The sequence below is a fragment of the Hippopotamus amphibius genome, chromosome 15, assembly GCF_030028045.1.
Source record: "Hippopotamus amphibius kiboko isolate mHipAmp2 chromosome 15, mHipAmp2.hap2, whole genome shotgun sequence".
NCBI classification, from domain to species: Eukaryota; Metazoa; Chordata; class Mammalia; order Artiodactyla; family Hippopotamidae; genus Hippopotamus; species Hippopotamus amphibius.
This window is the reverse complement of record NC_080200.1, coordinates 41,571,156-41,590,478: the sequence shown is the minus strand read 5'-3', so window position 1 is coordinate 41,590,478 and position 19,323 is coordinate 41,571,156. Positions and strand designations below refer to the sequence as shown.

Here is a 19,323-nt window from a genome sequence, read left to right as displayed (position 1 = left end):
AGTTTTAGACTCCACCCACAGCCCTGATCCCTTTGCTGTCTCCCCACAGTGCCACTAAGGTGGCAGCATAGAGGAGTCTGGAGAGGAGGCAGGGGCCAAAATCTTAGACAGAGTCCTCCTGTTTACTCCCTGTGTGATCCCAGACAGAATCCACAGCTCTCTGGATTTCCCTCTTCTCATCCAGCAAATAAACTGTTACTGAACACATTTTTTCGCTAAATGTCCTTCCAATTGTAAAGGTTTTGGATAAGAACTGCCTTTCACCAATACGACTTTGTTCATCCCGCTTTGATTTTGATTACCTTGTGCAGCATTCCAGGAGTTTGCATACAGGATTGCCCACTATCCATCAGATTATTATTATCAAAAAATCATCACCACCGTTATCATTATTACCATGTGCTTCTCTCCCTGAGGCCACAATAGAATGCAAGACCTTCAAACCATTCTGACTTCAGTATAAATGTTAAAAATATAACACTACACCCAAAACAGCCAAGCTCAATAAAATATGAGAAAAGTTGAATGGTAGATTCAGACAGGATGGCAAACTATGTACATCAATTGATCAGTTCAGCCAGCCATTAGTTCAAAATTGCAGTGCGAAAGTGAACATGACTCCAGTTATAACCTGAAAGTGAGCAATTCCCTTCAATTGGACACATAGTCTTTGAGCAGCTCTGCTAGATGCTAGCAGGAGAGCGGATGAAAGAAAGGGGTCAGGGAGTTAGCAAAGAAAGTCCAAGACATGAGGCTGGCAGTTATAGGGGCGGTTTTTTGTTTTGGTTGTTGTTGGTTGTTTTATAAACTGGAGGACTGAGCCCAATTCTCCTGTAAAGCTTTGGAAAGGGTCTCTATATGATTTCGTGAACAAACCTGCCAACAACATAAACGGGTTCTTCATTCCTTGGGCAGAAGCCAGCAGGCTGAATGTGATGTCAAGTGAAAAGCACTTTCCTTTTCAGCCAGAAGTTTTTAGAAATGTTTATCAGAGCAGAGCCTTTCAATTACTCCTGGAGTCCCTGAAAGCAGGAGATAGTCGGTGCTGGTCAGCCCTGAGGACTACTGCGAGGCAGTGGAGCCGGAAGGGGCCTCGGGATGTCGAGGAAGGGTGTGGCTCCCACCCGCTGCTGCCCAAACGGTTGGAAAATGAACCTAGGAAGGGAACAAAGTTGGGGGCAGAGGCAGGACCACAGAGCCTGAGAAAGAGGTGCTCTCGTGGGGCAAAGGAGGGCTGACGTGTGTGTGTGTGTGTGTGTGTGTGTGTGGTCCAGAGGACAGAAGGGAGTGGTGTTTTCCATCCCTCTCTGTCCCATGGACTGCATGCTCCGCATTTCGTAAATCTCAACGCCCTTCTACTGGGATTAAAAGCACAGATGCCATGGCTGACAAGCTGCGAGGTCTTACACGGAGTTACCTAACCTCTCTGTGCTGTGGATTTATTTTCACCCCTCTCTGTTAGAGTTGTTGTCCAGCGTAAGCTCATATGTGCAGTACTTTTAGAACATGATTGGCACATAGTAAACCCTATGTAAGTGTCAGCTGAACGGAAGCTAACCACGCTAACTCTACATGGTGAAACAACGGTTAATGGTTAACATCCTAAAGGAAGGTGTGCAAAGGGAAAACATAAAGCGGTATAATAAGTTTACTTTTTTGGCCATAATTAGTAAAGACCAAATCAGGGGAAAAAACTCCCCATGAAAAGGAATTTTGAGGGTCAGGATCCCTGGGCCCAGGGCCCAGTTCTGATATGATTCACTGTAGGACCTTGAATAAATCCCTTCACCTCCTGGGGCCTCTGCAAGGTTTTAAACAGAGGGCTTGGCCTACAATCTAAGGCTGCGCCCAGCTCCCCTACTTTGTCATCTGTGTTCTCTACAATCCAGGGCTACCAGGGCTCCTGGAGACAGGCTGTAATTACCACTGTCTGTGGCCTCGGATGACCTCAGAGTCCTAGGCACCGGGTAGGAGGTACAGTTGTATCCGAAAAAGGAACCCTGAGACATGTCTGTGTTGCAATCACATCATTGTCCCTGACAGTGACAACTCACTTCCTTAAAACTGACGAGGTTCAGCCGTGGCCTGGCTGCCCTGCTTTCCACACAACACCAAGAGCAGCTATTCCAGTATCTTTAAAATTCGTAGGAATTTCTTGAGAAAAGGCAATTCAATCTCATCATACGCAAATTCACGGGTTTGTCTTCATCTCTTCTCCACAGCTTCCATCCATGTGAAACCCTTCTATTACTTTGGGCTGTTAATATTTGTTGAAGCCAGGCTCATGGTTTGAAATATTAGTTTTTTGCTAACAAATCCCAAATGCCTATTTCCACCCCAAAACTCTCTTCCAAACATTAGACTCCTAGACATAACTGCCTATTGGACATCTCCACTTGAATGTTCTAGTAGGCATTTCAGACTCATCGTGTCCAAGACTGGGTCCCTGATCTCCCATTCCCACTGCCCCACTGCCCACCTTCACCTAGAGCCCTCTTCGTCTTGGCCAGTGACAACTTTGTCCCTCCTGTTGCTCAGGCCAAAACCCTAGAAGTTTCCCCAGTTCTTTTCCCTTTTTTTTAAACCCCATGTCCGATCCTTCAGGAAATCCTAGTACTTCTACCCTCAAAGTACATCCAGGATCAGACCACTCTTCCAAGTCCCATTGCTGCCGCTGGAACCAGCCAGCCAACTTCACTTGCACGAGGGCAACAGCCTCACCACAGGTCCTCCTTGTCTCCCTTGTCTTGGCTCAGATCCCAGGAAGATCACAGCAGCCTCTGCTCCAACCATCCCACGGCACTGCATTTTAGTCAGAGGAAAAGGCAGAGTCCTCAAGAAACGAACCTGGCCTTGCCTCTCCTGAGCCCTGGCTCGGCCACTCTGGCCTGCTCCGTGTTGATCACACGTGCAGGCGTGCTCCCGCCTGAGGACACTGGCCTCAGCACTCTCCTCTGCCCGTGAGGCCCTTCCCCTGCATGTCCTACCTGCCTGCTCCCTGCCCGCCTCCAGCCTTTGTCCGAATTTCATCCTCTCCACCTGCCCCCCGCCCCCACTCTTCACTCCAATTCCCCTTTCCTTGACCTACTTATTATCCCTGTGTTTCCATGATCACTATCTAATTTACGTCATCTATTCTTCATTGTATGTCTGCCTCTTCTAGAAAGGAAGCTCCTCAACATCAGGCGTCTTTATCTCTTTCCTAGTAAGTGCATCTCAAGCACCTAGAACAGGCTAGAACAGTCCTAAGTCCTGTTCTGGAGCAGTCTAAGTTTCTGCACATTCAAGAAGTACTTGTTGAGTGAATGAAACAGTCGTATTTGTGTTGGGTTTTGAGTCTGTGTTACAAATTACAAGTTTGGTGGCTGAAACCAAGACCTATTTATTACCTCAGAGTTTCTGTAAGTCAGAGGTGCATCCATGGCTTAACTGGGTCATCTGCGCAGGGTGTCAGAAGGCTAACATCAAGGTGTCAGCTGGCATTGCAGTCTTAGCTGAGGCCGACTCCAAGACTGGCTCCAGGACTGGCTTCCAGGATGGGTTGCTGGCAGAATTCAGACCCGGGCAGTCGTAAGACTGACAACTTCAGCTCCGAGAGGCTGCCTGTTCCCTCCCACACGCCCTCTCACAGCTTCAGAGCCTGCTTCTTCACGGCCAGCAGGAAAGCATCTCTCTGGCTTCCAATCTCTCCCTGAAGGCCTGGGTCCTTTTTTAAAAGGGCTCACATGATTAGATCAGGGCCCAAGGTGGGGCTCTCTTTTGATTAACTCAAAATCAGCTGATTAAGGACCTTAACTGTGTCTGCAAAATCTCTTTACCTTTACTCCTGAAAATGGCTTTCCCATCATATTTACAAATCCCACCCACACTCAAGGAGAAGGGATCATACAAGCTATGTATTCGAGCGGGTATTCCAGGGGGTGGGAAACTTTGAAGCCTTCTTAGAATTCTTCCTATAACAACATTTTGAATGATCTTAAGAACGTAGCAGGCCTTACCTTTTTTGAATGTCTCATCCATTGACTTAAAATCAAGCCTATGTAATTGCAGAAAGAGTTCACATATCAATTTATTTTTGTACATCTTCCTTCAATATATCATATTCAGCCTCTTTGTTAATGGAAATAATGTGTTTCCACCTACATAGCATTTTTAAAAGCATTTCAGTGGAAATAATACTAAAGTTCAATGACTCATATGAAAGAAATGGGAGATAAACATGAAAGGACAATGCCATGGTTATCTATTGGTGTCAGTACCCCCCTACCCCTAGTCCTGCTGGAAACCCTGAGGATTTCCAAAAGCAAGTGGGAAGGTGAACAAAATACAAGGTCCTGAAGGAATCCAAAAGTGGGATCAAGGCTGCCTTACCATCAGAGAATGTTTTGAAGCATCTGAGCCTAGCTCCGTGCCACAGCAGATGCTCAGTAAACGTTTGATAAAAAGGGTGACTGAATAAATGAGTTTTTCAAGCCCACTGACCTCTAAAATTCTTTTCTGATTCAAAGCATACAGACTTTATGTATTTTCCTATCAAAGTTGTTTTTATTTAAATTTTTATTGGGTTTGTCAAATATCAGAAATTAGTTTCTCCAGTTGTTATCTTCATGGATGTATAATTAGATGTGCTCAGAGTTGTAAGGATTGCTGCTAATCAAGAATAACATGCTACCTCTAGATCTAGGCACTTGCTTCTCAAAGTGTAGGCTTGCTAGGAGCTTGCTAAACATGAAGAACCTTAGACTGCTTCAGAACTGTTTACTTAATAAGAATCTACATTTTAAAAAGATTCTCCAGGTCACTGGACGCACGTGTTTGAGAAGAGCCAGTCGCCTCCCCAGACAGGGCTGCATGGGTGCTTAGGTGTGGCCTCTGTTGCCCAGGGCTTGGCCTTGGCTTTGCAGGGCCCAGAGGCTGTCAGGTTCAGGAGCACTAACTCCTCACACTGTCAAGTGCACAAGACACTGCATCTAGAGCTGTGTGGCAACTGTCATTCAGGATGCAGGAGAGACTTGCCAATCAAGCTGATATTCAGTGATGAGTACACTCTCCGCATGGGAGTCCCCACTGGAAGAAGTCACGTTCCTGTCAGTAGATTAGGGAGTTCAGAGCAAAATGGACCAGTTTAAAGAGTCTAACGGCTTAAGTCCCAGTGGCTTTGGCCATTGTTCCCTCCGCTCTCCCCACTCCCCAGGGAGTGAGATGCACCAGAAGCTTGATGGTTGGGAGTCAGGGCCCAGGTTGTCAGGATGGAGCTGAGGATGGACAGAGGGGTCCTTGCTCCCTTTTCCTACTTAACACATTATCCCCACCACCTTAATGAGCTCATTCGTTCCTAAGTATGTTGATACCATTGATTAGCACACCGTTTTCTTTAACATCAGAATTTTTCTAGCCCTACCTTTTCTGTTTTTTATTGTACTTAGCATACTCTTCAGTTAATACCATTTATTACATGTTCATTTTGGTAATTCAGTCTTCGGAAAGTGACCTTATTCCAAAGCTCCTGGAGGGATTCCTCATTGCCCACCCCTCTACTGTCGACCCAGGCGTGTGCACTTTATCTCTGGCTGAAATTCGTTTGTGTGGCAGTTTTTCTTTAGGTTATTTGCTGACTGTGGGAAGGATCCCCCCCAGCTTGACTACACACAGATGCTGCTGTATTTCGCTTGCCACCCAGTTAGTGTGGAAGGGGTCTACAGGGCCCTCAGTGTGGCCGTCGGGACTCATGTCTTCCAGCCAGTTGACATGCCTCCTCCTGTTGCAGAAAAGGTAATTGTGGTCCAGAAATGCACTCGCCTTGGGGTCTGGAGGGGATTCCAGAAGATCCTAAACGTCTAAGAGCAAAGACTATTTTTTTCAATCTCTTGTGTTTTCCCAGGTTCCTCACACAATGCTTTACTAGGTTTTCGATAAGGACTTACTCAGTTGGATTAAGAACTAGGAAGCGCCTATCCAAAAAATGCTTTGGTAGTAAAATCCAGATTTGCTCAAAGGTTCTTGATGGAACCAAAATTTGCTCTGTAAAGGACAGCCTTTGTTTTGCAGGAGGTGCTGATTCTGATAAATGAGAACGAACTGGGTATCAATCCAGGCTATTTGTCACACTGTGTGGAAATTCTGTGTAAAGCAGGTTCAAGGCCTCAGACACTTCCCATATATATGTGACACTTGAGAGTGTTTCAGGCCTAGACCTGGCCACCTGAAATGCGCGGGCACTTTGTGTCACCTACAGCCAGGGACAGAAAAGCTTAATGTCCAATAAAACCTCACATCCCCCTGTAGATTTCTTAAGGGTTGACATTCCCTGTTTTTTTTGGGGGGTGGGGGGGTGGGTAGAAAAGCCTCAGAACGGGGTATTAACTAATACATTTATTAGGTACCCATTGGCCTGACTTTTTAGTCTTCACCTGACCTTTTGGGGACAGAGCTGTGGCCCTCATGATGGAATGCTTTTTTTCTGTTCTTCTTTGTGGACCCAGAGGGGAGAAGAAAGCTGTGCGGTTCAGACGTCTCAGATGTCCTAGCCGCAGTCCCTTTCCTTTCCTATAGGTTTGTCAAAATACAGTATGCTGGGTTGTCTGAGAAAAAAATGGGAAGTTCCTGTGACAGCTTTCCCATCCCAAAAGACACAGACTTTCTTAGAGGCAGCCCTAGATTTTGGCCCTGAGCAGATGACCAGGAGGATGTCCTACCCCTTCCATCAAGGCCAGGGCAAGGCCAGATTGCTGCCCAGGAAGCCGACAACTCGGGGCTCTTCACCCTGATGTGCTGTAGACTCACCATAAACAGTGACAGTGACAGAAAGTTCAGCAAGGAGTTATTGTTCTTTCCACTCAAGAATGCTGTCTTCTTAGACTGCAGGAGGACCATTTACATTTTCTGAAGTAAATGATGAGTTAGATGTGGTCTGCCTTCACTTGGGACTGCATTTGCCACTTTCCCAGGGATGCTTCTGCATCTCTCTATAGATTAGGCCTCCTTAACCCAACTCTGGCATGGATCACAGCCTGCCTTGGGGTCTCAATTAACATCTGTCCTCTGGGAGACCTTCCCTGACCTGGAATGGTACCAGGCATCCCTTCCCTGTGTTCTCATAGGGCCTGTGCTTCCCCCTTCACATTAATTCTCATAGATGACTACCTCTACAGAGTCAGCTTCGTTCCTGGACCCTGGGCACCTTGTGGGCAGGGAAGGGCCATCTGTCTTGTTCTGCACCCCCAAACCTGCCTTCCTGAACCTGAATTACTGCTACAGAGCTCAGTAAACATTTCATTGAGTGCAGTAATCAATTAGTTCGTGAATTAGCTTTGTAAATCCTACCCTCTATGTAGCCCTGTGATCTGCAAGGGATGCAGAAGAAGTCAAATTTGCTCCCCTACAGGGATTCCATCTAATTGTCCACATCCATACGGGAAAGAACAGGACAATGATGCCCAAACACAGAGAGAACACAGAATAAATGACAGATTAACATGGGGCCTTACTGATCAGAAAAGGGGTCTATAGCTTTTCCTTTGCCACCTCCGTACCTTTGCTCTTTCTATTCCCTCCACCTGGAGTACCTGTCTCCTCATCTTGAAAGGTTGGAGGCCTCCCCAGTATCCAAGTCCTATTTCAACTGCCAGATCATTCACGAAGCTTCCCCTGACACACTGAGCACTCCCTCAACTGGGCCCCATTTCTATCCAGAGCCTCTCTGCCAGGGCTGAGCACCATCACATGCACCTGTGCATTTACTCAACAAACAGTTATCCAGCACCTCTGTGCACGGGGAACCACCCTTGACCTGGGGATAAAGCAAGTAAACTAAAGGCTATATCAGGGGCTTCCCTGGTTGCGCAGTGGTTAAGAATCGGCCTGCCAATGCAGGGGACATGAGTTCGAGCCTGGGCCGGGAAGATCCCACATGCCACAGAGCAGCTAAGCCTGTGTGCTACAACTACTGAGCTTGTGCTCTAGAGCCCATGAGCCACAACTATTGACCCACGTGCCACAACTACTGAAGCCCATGTGCCTAGAGCCCATGCTCCACAGCAAGAGGACCCACTGCAATGAGAAGCCCATGCACCACAACGAAGAGTAGCCCCCGCTCTCCACAGCTAGAGAAAGCCCGTGTGCAGCAATGAAGACCCAACACAGCCAATAAATAAATAAATTTATTTAAAAAATAAAAAACTACATCAAATGGTGATAAATGCTATGGGGAAAAGAAAATATAGGGAAAAATACAGGAGTCTGCATGGGAGTTGCAATCTTAAATAGGGTGGTCACAGAAAAGCCATATAAGCAGAGGTCCAGAGAGGTGGGGAAGTGAGCCTTCACATAGACCTCTGGAGGAAGAGCATTTTAAGTGAAGATAGCAGTGAATGCAGAAGCCTTCAAGTGGGGTTGTGCCTGGGGTATCCCAAGGAACCAGTGGCTAGTCAGCCGCTGTAGTTGGAAAGGACTGAGCTGGAGCAGAGTAGCAGGAAAGTGAGGGGGGGAGGGCTCTGAGGGCCCCTGGAGGGACCTTGGCTTTGACTGTACCAAGAGATGAGATTAGAAGTCATTAGGGCAGGGTCATTTGATTTAAAATGTACCCACATACAGAACAGACTGTAGGGGGCAAAGGCGGGAAGTAAGGAGAACTAGTAATTCAGGCAGGGGGTGGTTTATCTATTGAATCCTACTGCTGCTGTTTCTACCTTGAGTTGGGGACAACCTGTTACCCATCTTTATGTCCTCCAAAGTAGCAAGTGCTCAGGAATGCACATAGTGAATGCTTAGTTAGTGTTTGTGAACATGGCAGGGAAAGAAGGGAAGAAAGAGAGGAAGAGAGAAGGAAAGGATGGACTCACATCTCCAATCTAGCGAGGAGGAGAGCAGACATTCCAGGCAGAGGCAACAGCAGGACTGGGGAGGCTGCAATGAGCTGGAAAGACCAGGAAAAGGAAGCATGTGCTAGAATGGTTGCCATAGCAACAGACAGCTCTCTGGGTGGGTAGCCACTAGGCCAGCTAGCACAGGAAGGCGCTGCATCCCTCTGTCCCTGACCTGGTGGGTCATTCACTGTGAGCTAGTGCCCATCCAGGAAGCAGCTCCCGTGGAGTACTTTTCTCAAGAGCTCTTTTAAAGCCTGAGGACACTGCACAGAAACTGTCCCACAACCACTGCACAACAGGGATGAAACCGGGGCGGGGGCTGGGGATGAGGTGCAGGTCTGTTGCATACCACGCACAGACGGCCTGCTCCTGGCTGGGAGTGAACCCTAGGAGCTTTTGAAATACAGGATCCACCCGCCTCCCTCATTCTTGCCTACTCCCAGTCCTCACCATCCTGCCTGCTGCTTCCTTTCCGTGCCCTTTCCAGCTGTGCTCTGGGTTTCTGGGCAACCTTACCCCAGGAAGCCAAAATGGTCCTACTCAGAAATAACATCTCCAACAGAACTGTACTCACTCCCAAGACATTTAATCAGATCTCGGCTTTTGCTTTCCAAATACACAACAAGAAATCTCCCCGATATTTCATTCTTCCTTACTCTGTATCTGCTACTCACGCTGTTTGATTCACCCTGGCACAGACCACCTATTTAAATCCACGGCTTTTTGGGTCACTTAAAAGAAACTCAAGAGCAAAGCACTCCTGAGTCCACACTAGTCATCGCAAAGCTTCAAATAAGTTGATATTTGAGGAAATGGTTCATCCTGGCTGTGGGGTTTGGGGTTATGACATTGGAATTCAGTAAATTATGAGCTTGAAACTCCCACATTTGAGAGTCTTGTTAAAGCATCTTGACAGAGATGGTTTGAGGCCTTGGGGTTCAAAAAACTTAAATGTTCATCCCATTCTGCTCTTTGATGCTTTGTTCACATTAGTTCCAAGGACTGATCTATTCTGCCTTCTGAGGTGTGGGACTAGGCAGACTGAAGGGTAGAAATGCACAGTCAAGCACCATTCCAGGGGTGCGTTTGCTGGGAGTCCTTGAGAGCTGCCTCTGAGAGGGTGACGTAGTGTTTGCTAGCGCCACAGTCTGCCCCGCTGCTTAGGGGATAATGTGACTCACACAGAGTTTTGATGCCACTAATAATTGCTCATTCAGAAGCCCTGGCTTTTATCCAAATCCTCATCCCTGGTTCTGTTCATCCACCCACATTCATAATTGTGGTCTTTCAGAGCGGTCTGTTGGAGGGAGCCTCATCTCACCCGCACCCTGCAGTCCCGCCAGGATGCTGAGCTGCTCCTTTGGTCCTGCTCTCGGCCTCCCTCCGCTCACTCCCCTCCCAATGATGCGCAAAGTCTATTGTGTCCCAACCCTCTAAGGAGCAAAAATAGCAAAAGTTTATGAAACATCCTCTGACATAACAAGTTAAGGATTCTTTATTCAAATGTTTAAATTGTTATCTTCTGGCCAAAATAAAAACAATCCATTTATCCCATAATGATTATATCAAGTCTTTGAGAAGTTGGGCCCTCTCTAGTTATGGAAAAGGTACAAAGAGACCAGATTCCTTCTGTGTTTAGTTTTGGTATCACCTGTTCATCCAGCCCAGCTAGTCATGTGCTCACCCACAGATTCTGTCTCTATCTTGTTTACATAGCACTGGTTCTGCCCACCGAATAGAAATTCATTCATCCTTCACTCACTCAGCAAGATGTTCTACATCTCAACTATGTTCATTTCACTTCGTTCAGTGTTCTATCGTCCAGGGGAGATTAATGACGTGTAACCAGTGTAATGATTCCCAGGCTTCCTAGGTGGAGACAAAAAGACTATTTTTACATTTCTGCCAAATTCCATTTCAGTTGTTTAAAATGGAGAATAGGCTGGATGGATAGATAGATAGATAGATAGATAGATAGATAGATAGATAGATGATATAGATAATTTATACTTAATTCCAAAATCTTCACCTGATAGAGCATTCTCCCCTCCCCCCACCTCCAAGATTAGATTAAATTCCCAATTTACCAAAGGACATAGAAACCCAGCTAAAGCAAGGTGACCACACAGAACTAGAGCAAATACAACCTGTCTCCATTGCACTGTCCCCAGCCCCTACAAATCCTGCAGAGGGGCTTATGACGACCAGAGGCTTAATTCTGCGCTGTGTTATAATCCTTTTATACATGGGACTTATGTGGCTCTTTGGAAAGAACTTGCATGATCTATGCACTTAATGCTTCTACTGAGTTGAGTATGTACAGGCATTGGCGCCCTCCTCTAATTTTAAGCCTAAATCAGCATTTTTCCTTCCTTGGAATAAAGGAGAATCAGCCCTCAGATGTCCTCTGACATGGGGCCAGTCAACATTCTGAAAATGCCCATTTTTCTACAGCAAATCATTGAATATCTATTACCTCATCATCAGAAACACACACATTTATTACAGTAAATACAATAAGTATAAACCTACTGTAAAGAATTTGGAAAGTACAAAACAAAGTTGAAGAAAAAATCACCTGTTTGACCAATCAGAGGTAACTACTGTCAATTCTTTAATGTATCTGTTTCTCTTTTTTTCGTTAATAAGTATAGATATATAAGAAAATGAGAATCCTGGTGTATTTATTATTTGCGTTCTGTTTCCTTTCTGCACTTATCCTCATGTCACTTGGTATAAACCAAAATGTTCATGACAGCATGGTATTCTGTCACAGACCGATACTGTCACTGATGTCACCATTCCCCATTTTTGGAATCATAGGTTTTCTATTTTTGCTGTAAGTAACACAGAATGAACACTCATGTACAAAAGTTTTTGTGCACATGAATATTTCTTTAGAATCAATTCCCAGATCAATAATTACTGGATCAAAGGGTAGGCATATTTTTCAGGTTTTGAATACATAAGAAATGACATCAGAAATAATTTACTCTTTCCTGTGCTCAGAATGCCAGTATGTGAGTTCATGGCTCTTGGCCTAGTTTCAAAGAGCAGCAACAAGAATCCCAATCTGTCTGTATTCAATTTGTTTTCTCTTTCACCTTCTGGTTATTTAGTCGGGTTTAACCTCCATTATCCAAACAGATGTCCTCAAAGCTTCTTAGAATCTGTCAAGCTTGAGAAATTAACTTGCCACAACCTCGACTGCAGGCAGTTTCCAAAGCAAATCCTCTTCAAAAACCTAGGTTCATGTGCAAGAGTCTGACCGCAGTTACACAATTCATTCCAGTGTCCTTTCATCAAGGAATACAGTGTAACTGGCAGGGAAGTGAGCAGAAGCGTGTATGGAGGTGAATAGGACACAGCCCACACTGAGGCCTCTGTCAGCTACCAGCAGAATTGGTCTGGGATTTCAGCATGATTTCCAGGGAAGCCAGCATATTCTATATCTAGACTTTGTTTAGCTAGTTTGTGGTAGGCACTAGCACCCCAGGGCATAAAAAGGGCAGGACAAAATTGGTGTTCTCTAAATATCTCTGTTACTGGAAAGACGTCACGTTCTCTTCATTTAATTGCACAGACCTCCTCCTTTACTGACATGAGTCCCATCGAGGAACATCCTGAACTTGAGGACAATTTTATAAGTGAAGAAAGGGAGTTACAAGAGGAAGGGGAGGAAAAGGAAGAAGAAATCCCTGAAAATGCGAACATGCAAATGATTTCCATGGAAACACTACTCAAAGTGTTCCGAGGAGGAAACGAAGCACAGGATGCTAACAGATTTGCCAGCCACCAAAAGACAGAGAACATTTATTCAGAGGTTGGTTAGATTATTTCACAAAAGGGGCAACCTGTACCCAACAAAAGTTTCCCTCAGTTTTGAGTATATGTTCATAGAATTTCTCCCCAAATGTACCATCATGTAGATATTATGATGATTCCTTTAGAAAATAAAATTTTTAACATCATCAGGATCATAAAGTTAATTAACTTCATTTTTTTTTTTCCTTTTAAGAACTTCACAAAAGTATTTCAGGATCTAGGTTCCAAGAATCTGGAGCCAATTGAACTTGCTGTACTTCTGAAGCATCCTTTTATTCAAGACCTGATTTCAAGTTACCCAGACTATAAAATCCCTGTGAGTATTACCCGAAAGTCCTAATACAGTCTTAATCTGGTTGAGTTCAGGTTCAGGGCTTGGTGGGATGTCGCAAATGTGGAGGAGCAGAGGGAGGGAAGAAGCTGGACTAGGCCAGAACAGGGTCAGGGGAAGCTGATCTGGTAACAGTATCAGGCCCGAAAGGCCAGCCCTCAATACCCAAAGGGCAGTAAGTTCAGGCACAGCAGAGATGAATCTCAGTATATCAGTACCATGGTAGCTAGGACTATCAGGATACGGATAATATGAATAGTACTATGGGTAGGACCACCAATACTAGGGATGCTACCATGCAGCTACCCCATCGGGACTCTGAGGACTTGGGTCTACCACCGAAGGCTGGAGGTAGATGGCAGTTACAGCTGGGTGGGTGGCAGTGTTCGTGTTCTGTGTTACTCCCGCCATGAAATGACCCTGGCCTCTGATTGAAGAGTATGGAGAACAGAATCCGCCCCCACCACCACAGAGAACTAAGGAGACCCTGATCCCCAGCCAAGCACTGATATAGTCACCGTACTCTCTGTTCATGGTACACATTGTCTCTGTAGCTCCTGCAGTGACAGTGCTTATGAAAGAATGAGTGAGGGTTCCATCAGAGAAACTGTTCAAGATGGGGAAACTGAGGATAAAACCCAAAGGGACCGGAGCAAGTCAGCCGAGTAAAGGAAGGAAGAGAGAAAGAGCTGTGTCTCAGCGCACACACCGTAACCACGCACATCTCAACCACACGCACTGAACTTACACCCACTAGGCAAGTCCCGGATCCCCAGCAGCAAGGGCTATGGAAGGCAGGGGGTAACCCCCTTTCCGAGTGTGGCAGGTTGCTACAACCCTCTCACAATCCTCACACACTTAACAGCATCAAGTCTCCCTATCTGCCTCCTGTTAGTTGCTTATTGGACCAGAAAAGAGTTTGCCAAGGTTAAGAAAAAAGCACTTTCACTTTGATAAGGTGCAAATGATCTAAGATGCATTTCTCCTGACCTCTCAGCAGTAACCTCCTATGCCTGGAAATGAGACTTATCCAAACTTAAATGTCTTTGTATTTACATTTATTTGTTCTAAATTGATGATCCTTTTTATATTTTATTACCTCTGTTGATAATAATTGAAATTGATTTCTAACCAGCTAGTAGACACTAAGCACTTCCTTTAGTGAGGTATGATGATGGCATTTCAGAACATAGTTTCTGGAATCAGAAAGTCATGGGACTGAATCTCGGGTCCTCCACTCTCTAGATACCTGACCTTAACTTTCTCTTGACCCTGGCTTTCTCATCTGTTAAGTGGGGATGACATCCATTCCTAGTCAAAAGGTTGGGGAGAGGATTAAGTGAGATGGTGCCTCTAGGCACTGGACACAGTATCTGACACATGGCAAGTACTATAGAAATGAAGGCTGTTAAGATAACTACTCGATACTGAGCCTCTACCATGGAGGCTAGGAATAAAAGTTTCCATAGGAGACAGAACCTTGAGTACCAAACTCAGTTGCTGCTCCCAAGCAAATTCCACTTTGTTTGCAAGAGAATTGTTACACACAGGAATTACAATAGAATGATAGAAGGTAAACACCCAAGTGCAAAATTACAGGAATTCAAAACATAGGACTTTTTTGCGCTAGAAAGATGGCTGGGGTTTAAGTCGAGAGGGTAGGAAGAGAGGGTCTGCGTGGATTTTGCTGTTGGGGTGGGGAGCAGACCACATCCTGGGTGGAAGGAGAGGCCTGGGCAAAGGCATGGAAGGCGGGCAGTGTGGAGGAGCGGGACCCTGCTGGCTGAAAAGCAGAGAGCAGGCCGGACCGTTAAGGGCTTGGAGTGATCCTGTTGGATTAGTGAGATCAGGCCAGATTGCAAAGAACCCAGACGTCACACAGGGAAACTGAGATTCAATTTGAAAAGCAATGGAGAATGGCCAGGCTTCTGAGTGGGGGCATGATGTGATATTAATTTCTTCATCCCTAAGTGTTTCTTTGTCTCGTAACCATATCATATCATGTAACTCTACATTTAACAGGCCTCTCTTTTAAATCATTTGTGTCTCTTTATTTAAAGAGACCCAAAATATTTGGAAATGTGGTTGGCAATATTTCAAGCCATTGTACTCATACATGCCACAAACATTTACTCTTCACATTGAAACTGACATGTCACAGGTCCCTTTTTGGCATCTTATACTCCATACTTACATTAATAAAGACCAGCTCTCTTCCTCACTTAGGATTAGGAGGGAATAAGTCAGTGTTACCCTGGAATTAGTGGGGACAGAGCACATCAGAACTAGACAAAGGAGAGGAGAGAGGTGGGTGGGCGGGTGTCACAGGAAGGATGGGGGGCAGTCTGCCAGCTGCGGGGATCTCCCTGCCTTCGCGTTGCTCTGGGCAACCGTCATTCTGCGTGAGGTGGGTTCCAGAAGCCCATCACTTTCGACTGCATTTCATCCTACATATTCTGTGCCACGTTTCAGAGCATAGCCTTCCTATTTTAAACCAGTAAAATAATTTTCAAATCCTGAGAATTATATATAATAGGGTTTATCTTATATTACCAAGAACAATTAGGACCACAAAACAATGCCACGTTTATTTCCTCCTATAATGGGAGAAGAACTCCCTACAAAGTCAGGATGATTTGGGGAACATTCTTACTTCTGGAGACTTTTAGAATGACTTAATATGATTGACTTGCAGAGAGGATTCTATCTGGCATTTCCTGAAAAAGGAAACCCGCCAACAGATGACTGCTTTCGAAGGTCAGTCCCCTGAAGATGTGTTCTGACTGCCAGGGAAAGCTGGAGTCAGCAGGGCTCTTGGTAGTTTGCATATTTCTCTCATTTTGGAAGGAGTTTTATCAACTTGCACCCCAGCTGAAGCACTCCTGGTGTTTTGAACAGCACAGGACCAACTCCGGAGTGGCAGGATGTCTGATATTCTGGACTGCAGCCCACTGTATTCCAGGAGCACCCTGATGCATTGATGACCAAAATGACCTCTGCATATTCCCCAGATCCCCTCTGGTGCACAGACTCCTCTGGCTGAGAGCCCCCCAGCTGGAGGTTGTCTGACCCCCCATGAAGCAGCTTCACAGCTTGGATATCGCCTGATACTCTAGTAGAAAGAGAGTTCATCTGTCTGTCCGTCTGTCAGTCCAGTGGTTCATTCCTTCATTGCCAGAGTGCTTCTGCTGAGTCAGCGTCTTCAACCCTCCCCATCTTGGTCCTTCACATCTCCTCCCTGTCGCTCCATCCTGGAATCTGATGAGAGGACAGTGGACCACCCGCTGTAATCTAACCAGGGCATCTTCGTCTGATTGTGACACAAGAGAAGTTGAGCCTTTGACCCGAAGAGCCTAAATGTGATTTTCAAAAAGGAAAGAGGTTCCCTTTCCAGTAAGGTGTTCTATTCTCATTTTCACTAAGCAAATAAAGAAAAGAAAGAAAGGAAAAGAAAAAAAAATCTCTGAAGATTCAGTATCAACACTCTCGTCCTGTCATCATTTTTTTGCTCCAGATATCCATGTACAAGTAAATAGATCACATTTTTAAAATGAACTTTAACCACAGTGATGTTATTTGAAGATCTTTCAAGATAAGTAGAGCAAAAACTAGAGTGTGGTTTTTCGGGTTAAAATGTTGTTTGCTGTTATAAACAGTGGGAAGTGAAGGTTGTCGCCTAACAGCTCTGTGTTTACAAGGTTCGCTTTTGGAAGCAGCAAACATTTTAAAATACATATGAAAAAAAGCGAGTATACGTAATTATTTCGATGTGTTTTATTTTTCGCTCCTGCTTGGGGGGGATGGGGGGGCCCTGGCTTTGTGGTTAGAAGAGCAGACTCAGGAGCCACGCTGACTGGGTTCATACTAACTGTGTGACCTTGGGCAAATGACCTCATAATGCCTTGGTTTCCGCATCTGTAAAATAGGCTTAATTATCAAACACACCTCACAGGGTCCTCATATGGATTAAATGACTTAATCTATATAAACTGCTTAGCTCCATGCTTGACAAGTAGAAAGCACTCAATACATAGTAATTGTTATTAGTGCTGGTCGGTTGGTGGTTGCAGTGCACAGAAAATATTTCTGAGCCATGCAAAATTATACGTGGATGAACTAAAAAGCCAGCATGTCATCTCCTGAATTCGGTGTCTGCTCTTTGGAAAGAAAGGAGGCTTTCACTGGCGCAGCACCATGGTGACAAGGGCCCAAACCAAAGTCCCAGGAAGACCCATGTGGTCAATTCCTATGCAGAAGATCCAGATTTTGTGTTGGATTTTATAGTTATTCAATCTAAAGTCACTTATTTAATGTCTACTTTCGTGGTTTTTTATACAGAGAGGTTATTTTCACCGAATGTTCCTAAATTATTAAGAAAGTGCTTTGGTTAAACGTTACAAGATCAATGAGGACACTGTCACTGGATGGTTACTGAGGAAAGTCAGTTAATTTCTTCTGATAAAGAGATTTACAAGTGTAAGTGGACACTGGATTTTCTATACCAACCCAGCAAATGTAGTTTCTTGTAACACATACATATGCTGAATAAGTGTGGATTTCTTTTAACAAGCCTGTACATCGAGCATATAGCCTTAAAATTAAGGGTTACATTCACTAGGATTTAAAAGTAAATCTTTTCATGTTAAAATCAGGATGTCTCAGGAGAATTTCTTAGAAACAAGTGAGTCAGGATCCAATTACAAGAGGGCAAAATACCTATAAATATGAATGTAACTGGAAGGGACATAGTCTTCAAGGTATCTGACTTTAAGATCTACTCCAGCCATCTCCTTTATAACAAAATATGATAGCTGCTTCAGTGCTTTGTGTTTTCAAGGTATGTTAAACATTTTCAGACTCTCTCAGGCTTGTTTCCACTAACTGCTACTGAAAATAATGGCCCCTGATTTCAGCCATAAATCTAGCCAAGACTGATGCAAATATCTAGAGCTTGTAATTTTCCTCCATGCTATGGAGTGTCAAATAATTACAGGTCAGCTCATTCCTTAATCCCCAAGCTGACAGTCACTAGTCAGCATTAGGCATTACAAATAATATACTACGCAAAGAAGACATGTTGGTAAGAACTATGGAGGGTAAGACCAGAAAGGTCAATGGCAAGCGGCTGTTCTTTTTCACTTAGCTCACCCAAGACTGACCTTTGGCTGTAGGAGAACTATATTTTTTCAAAGAAAAAGCTCCTTCAAGAAAATGATTCACTGTGGTTCCTGGCAGTGACTGATACAGCGATGTGTGTGTCCCTCAGTGGGGGGTTCCGTTCAGACGCTGAACTAACTCATGTTTTTGTGAGTAAAGTGACTGCAGTCAAATAGAAACCTTTGGAACTCAGCTCTGAAGAAAAGAAACTTATACTCTTAAAGCACTTCCCTAAAAAAAAATTAGAAATTGCATGAATATAGTTCTACATTTTTCACATGTGCCTGTACCCCTCCTACATCGTGATAATATCTTAAATTTAAAATGTTACATAGTGGGGTATTTTAAGGGGACAAAAAACAGATCATTCTATCCCTAATATTAAAAAAAAAAAAAAAACGGAAATGAGATAATCTCCCCCTCAAAATAATCTGCTGTTCTAAAATTCTACAAATCTATAAACGATTAATTTGACATTAGAACTTTCCTTGAATAGAAAGAAAACTTTCCTTTTATTCATTGATGGGGAAATGATGTTTTACCTTGCCCTTATGTGCCAAACTCTGTATCAGTGCTTTTACAAATGTTATTTAACCTAATATGACAACTCTGTTGTTAGGTAGTATTAAATGCGGAAATGGAGTCTCCAGGATCTTTGCTATCTTTTCAAGGGCACAACTAACAAGTTGCAAAGTGGGATTCAAACTAAACAGAGAACAATTTTCTCAAAGGAAAAAATAAAAATAAAAAACAACCTACTATTTCACCACTGCCACATATCATTAATTCTAACTCATTTATTAATATGTGTAACTTCTCTTTGAATCTCTCAGGATGTTAAAATAATTCTCCAAAGGAGTGAGCATGTACAAGGAAGTGATGAAGAGAGGTCTCCTTCAAGACTTACAGAGGAAAAGAAATGAAGACAAGAGAGTGGCAGTGAAGCTTCCAAACATCCAATGTAAACACAGTGTTCGTTGTATACATTACCATCGTAAGTGTAGAAATGACCCCTACCAGGCTATGAGGGACGCTGGAAAGGGAGTCTTCCTTAACTCGGAGAATATTCCGTAATAAACCTGAAATTTCCAAGCTAAAATCCAAAGCCAGGAGACATGCGTTTTGAAGTGATTCTGAAAATAGAAG

General features: G+C 44.4%; 1 protein-coding gene across 1 annotated transcript in view; it reads left to right on the top strand.

Moving 5' to 3' along the window:
- Positions 1–19,100, top strand: part of SPEF2 (sperm flagellar 2) — a 161,567-nt gene extending 142,467 nt beyond the window's left edge. Inside the window, exons 34-37 of the mRNA XM_057709137.1 lie at positions 5,593–5,772; positions 12,448–12,687; positions 12,883–13,005; positions 19,011–19,100. Of these exons, the coding sequence (XP_057565120.1) occupies positions 5,593–5,772; positions 12,448–12,687; positions 12,883–13,005; positions 19,011–19,100 (633 nt within the window). The remainder of the gene's footprint in view (positions 1–5,592; positions 5,773–12,447; positions 12,688–12,882; positions 13,006–19,010) is intronic.
- The last annotated feature ends 223 nt before the right edge of the window (positions 19,101–19,323 follow it).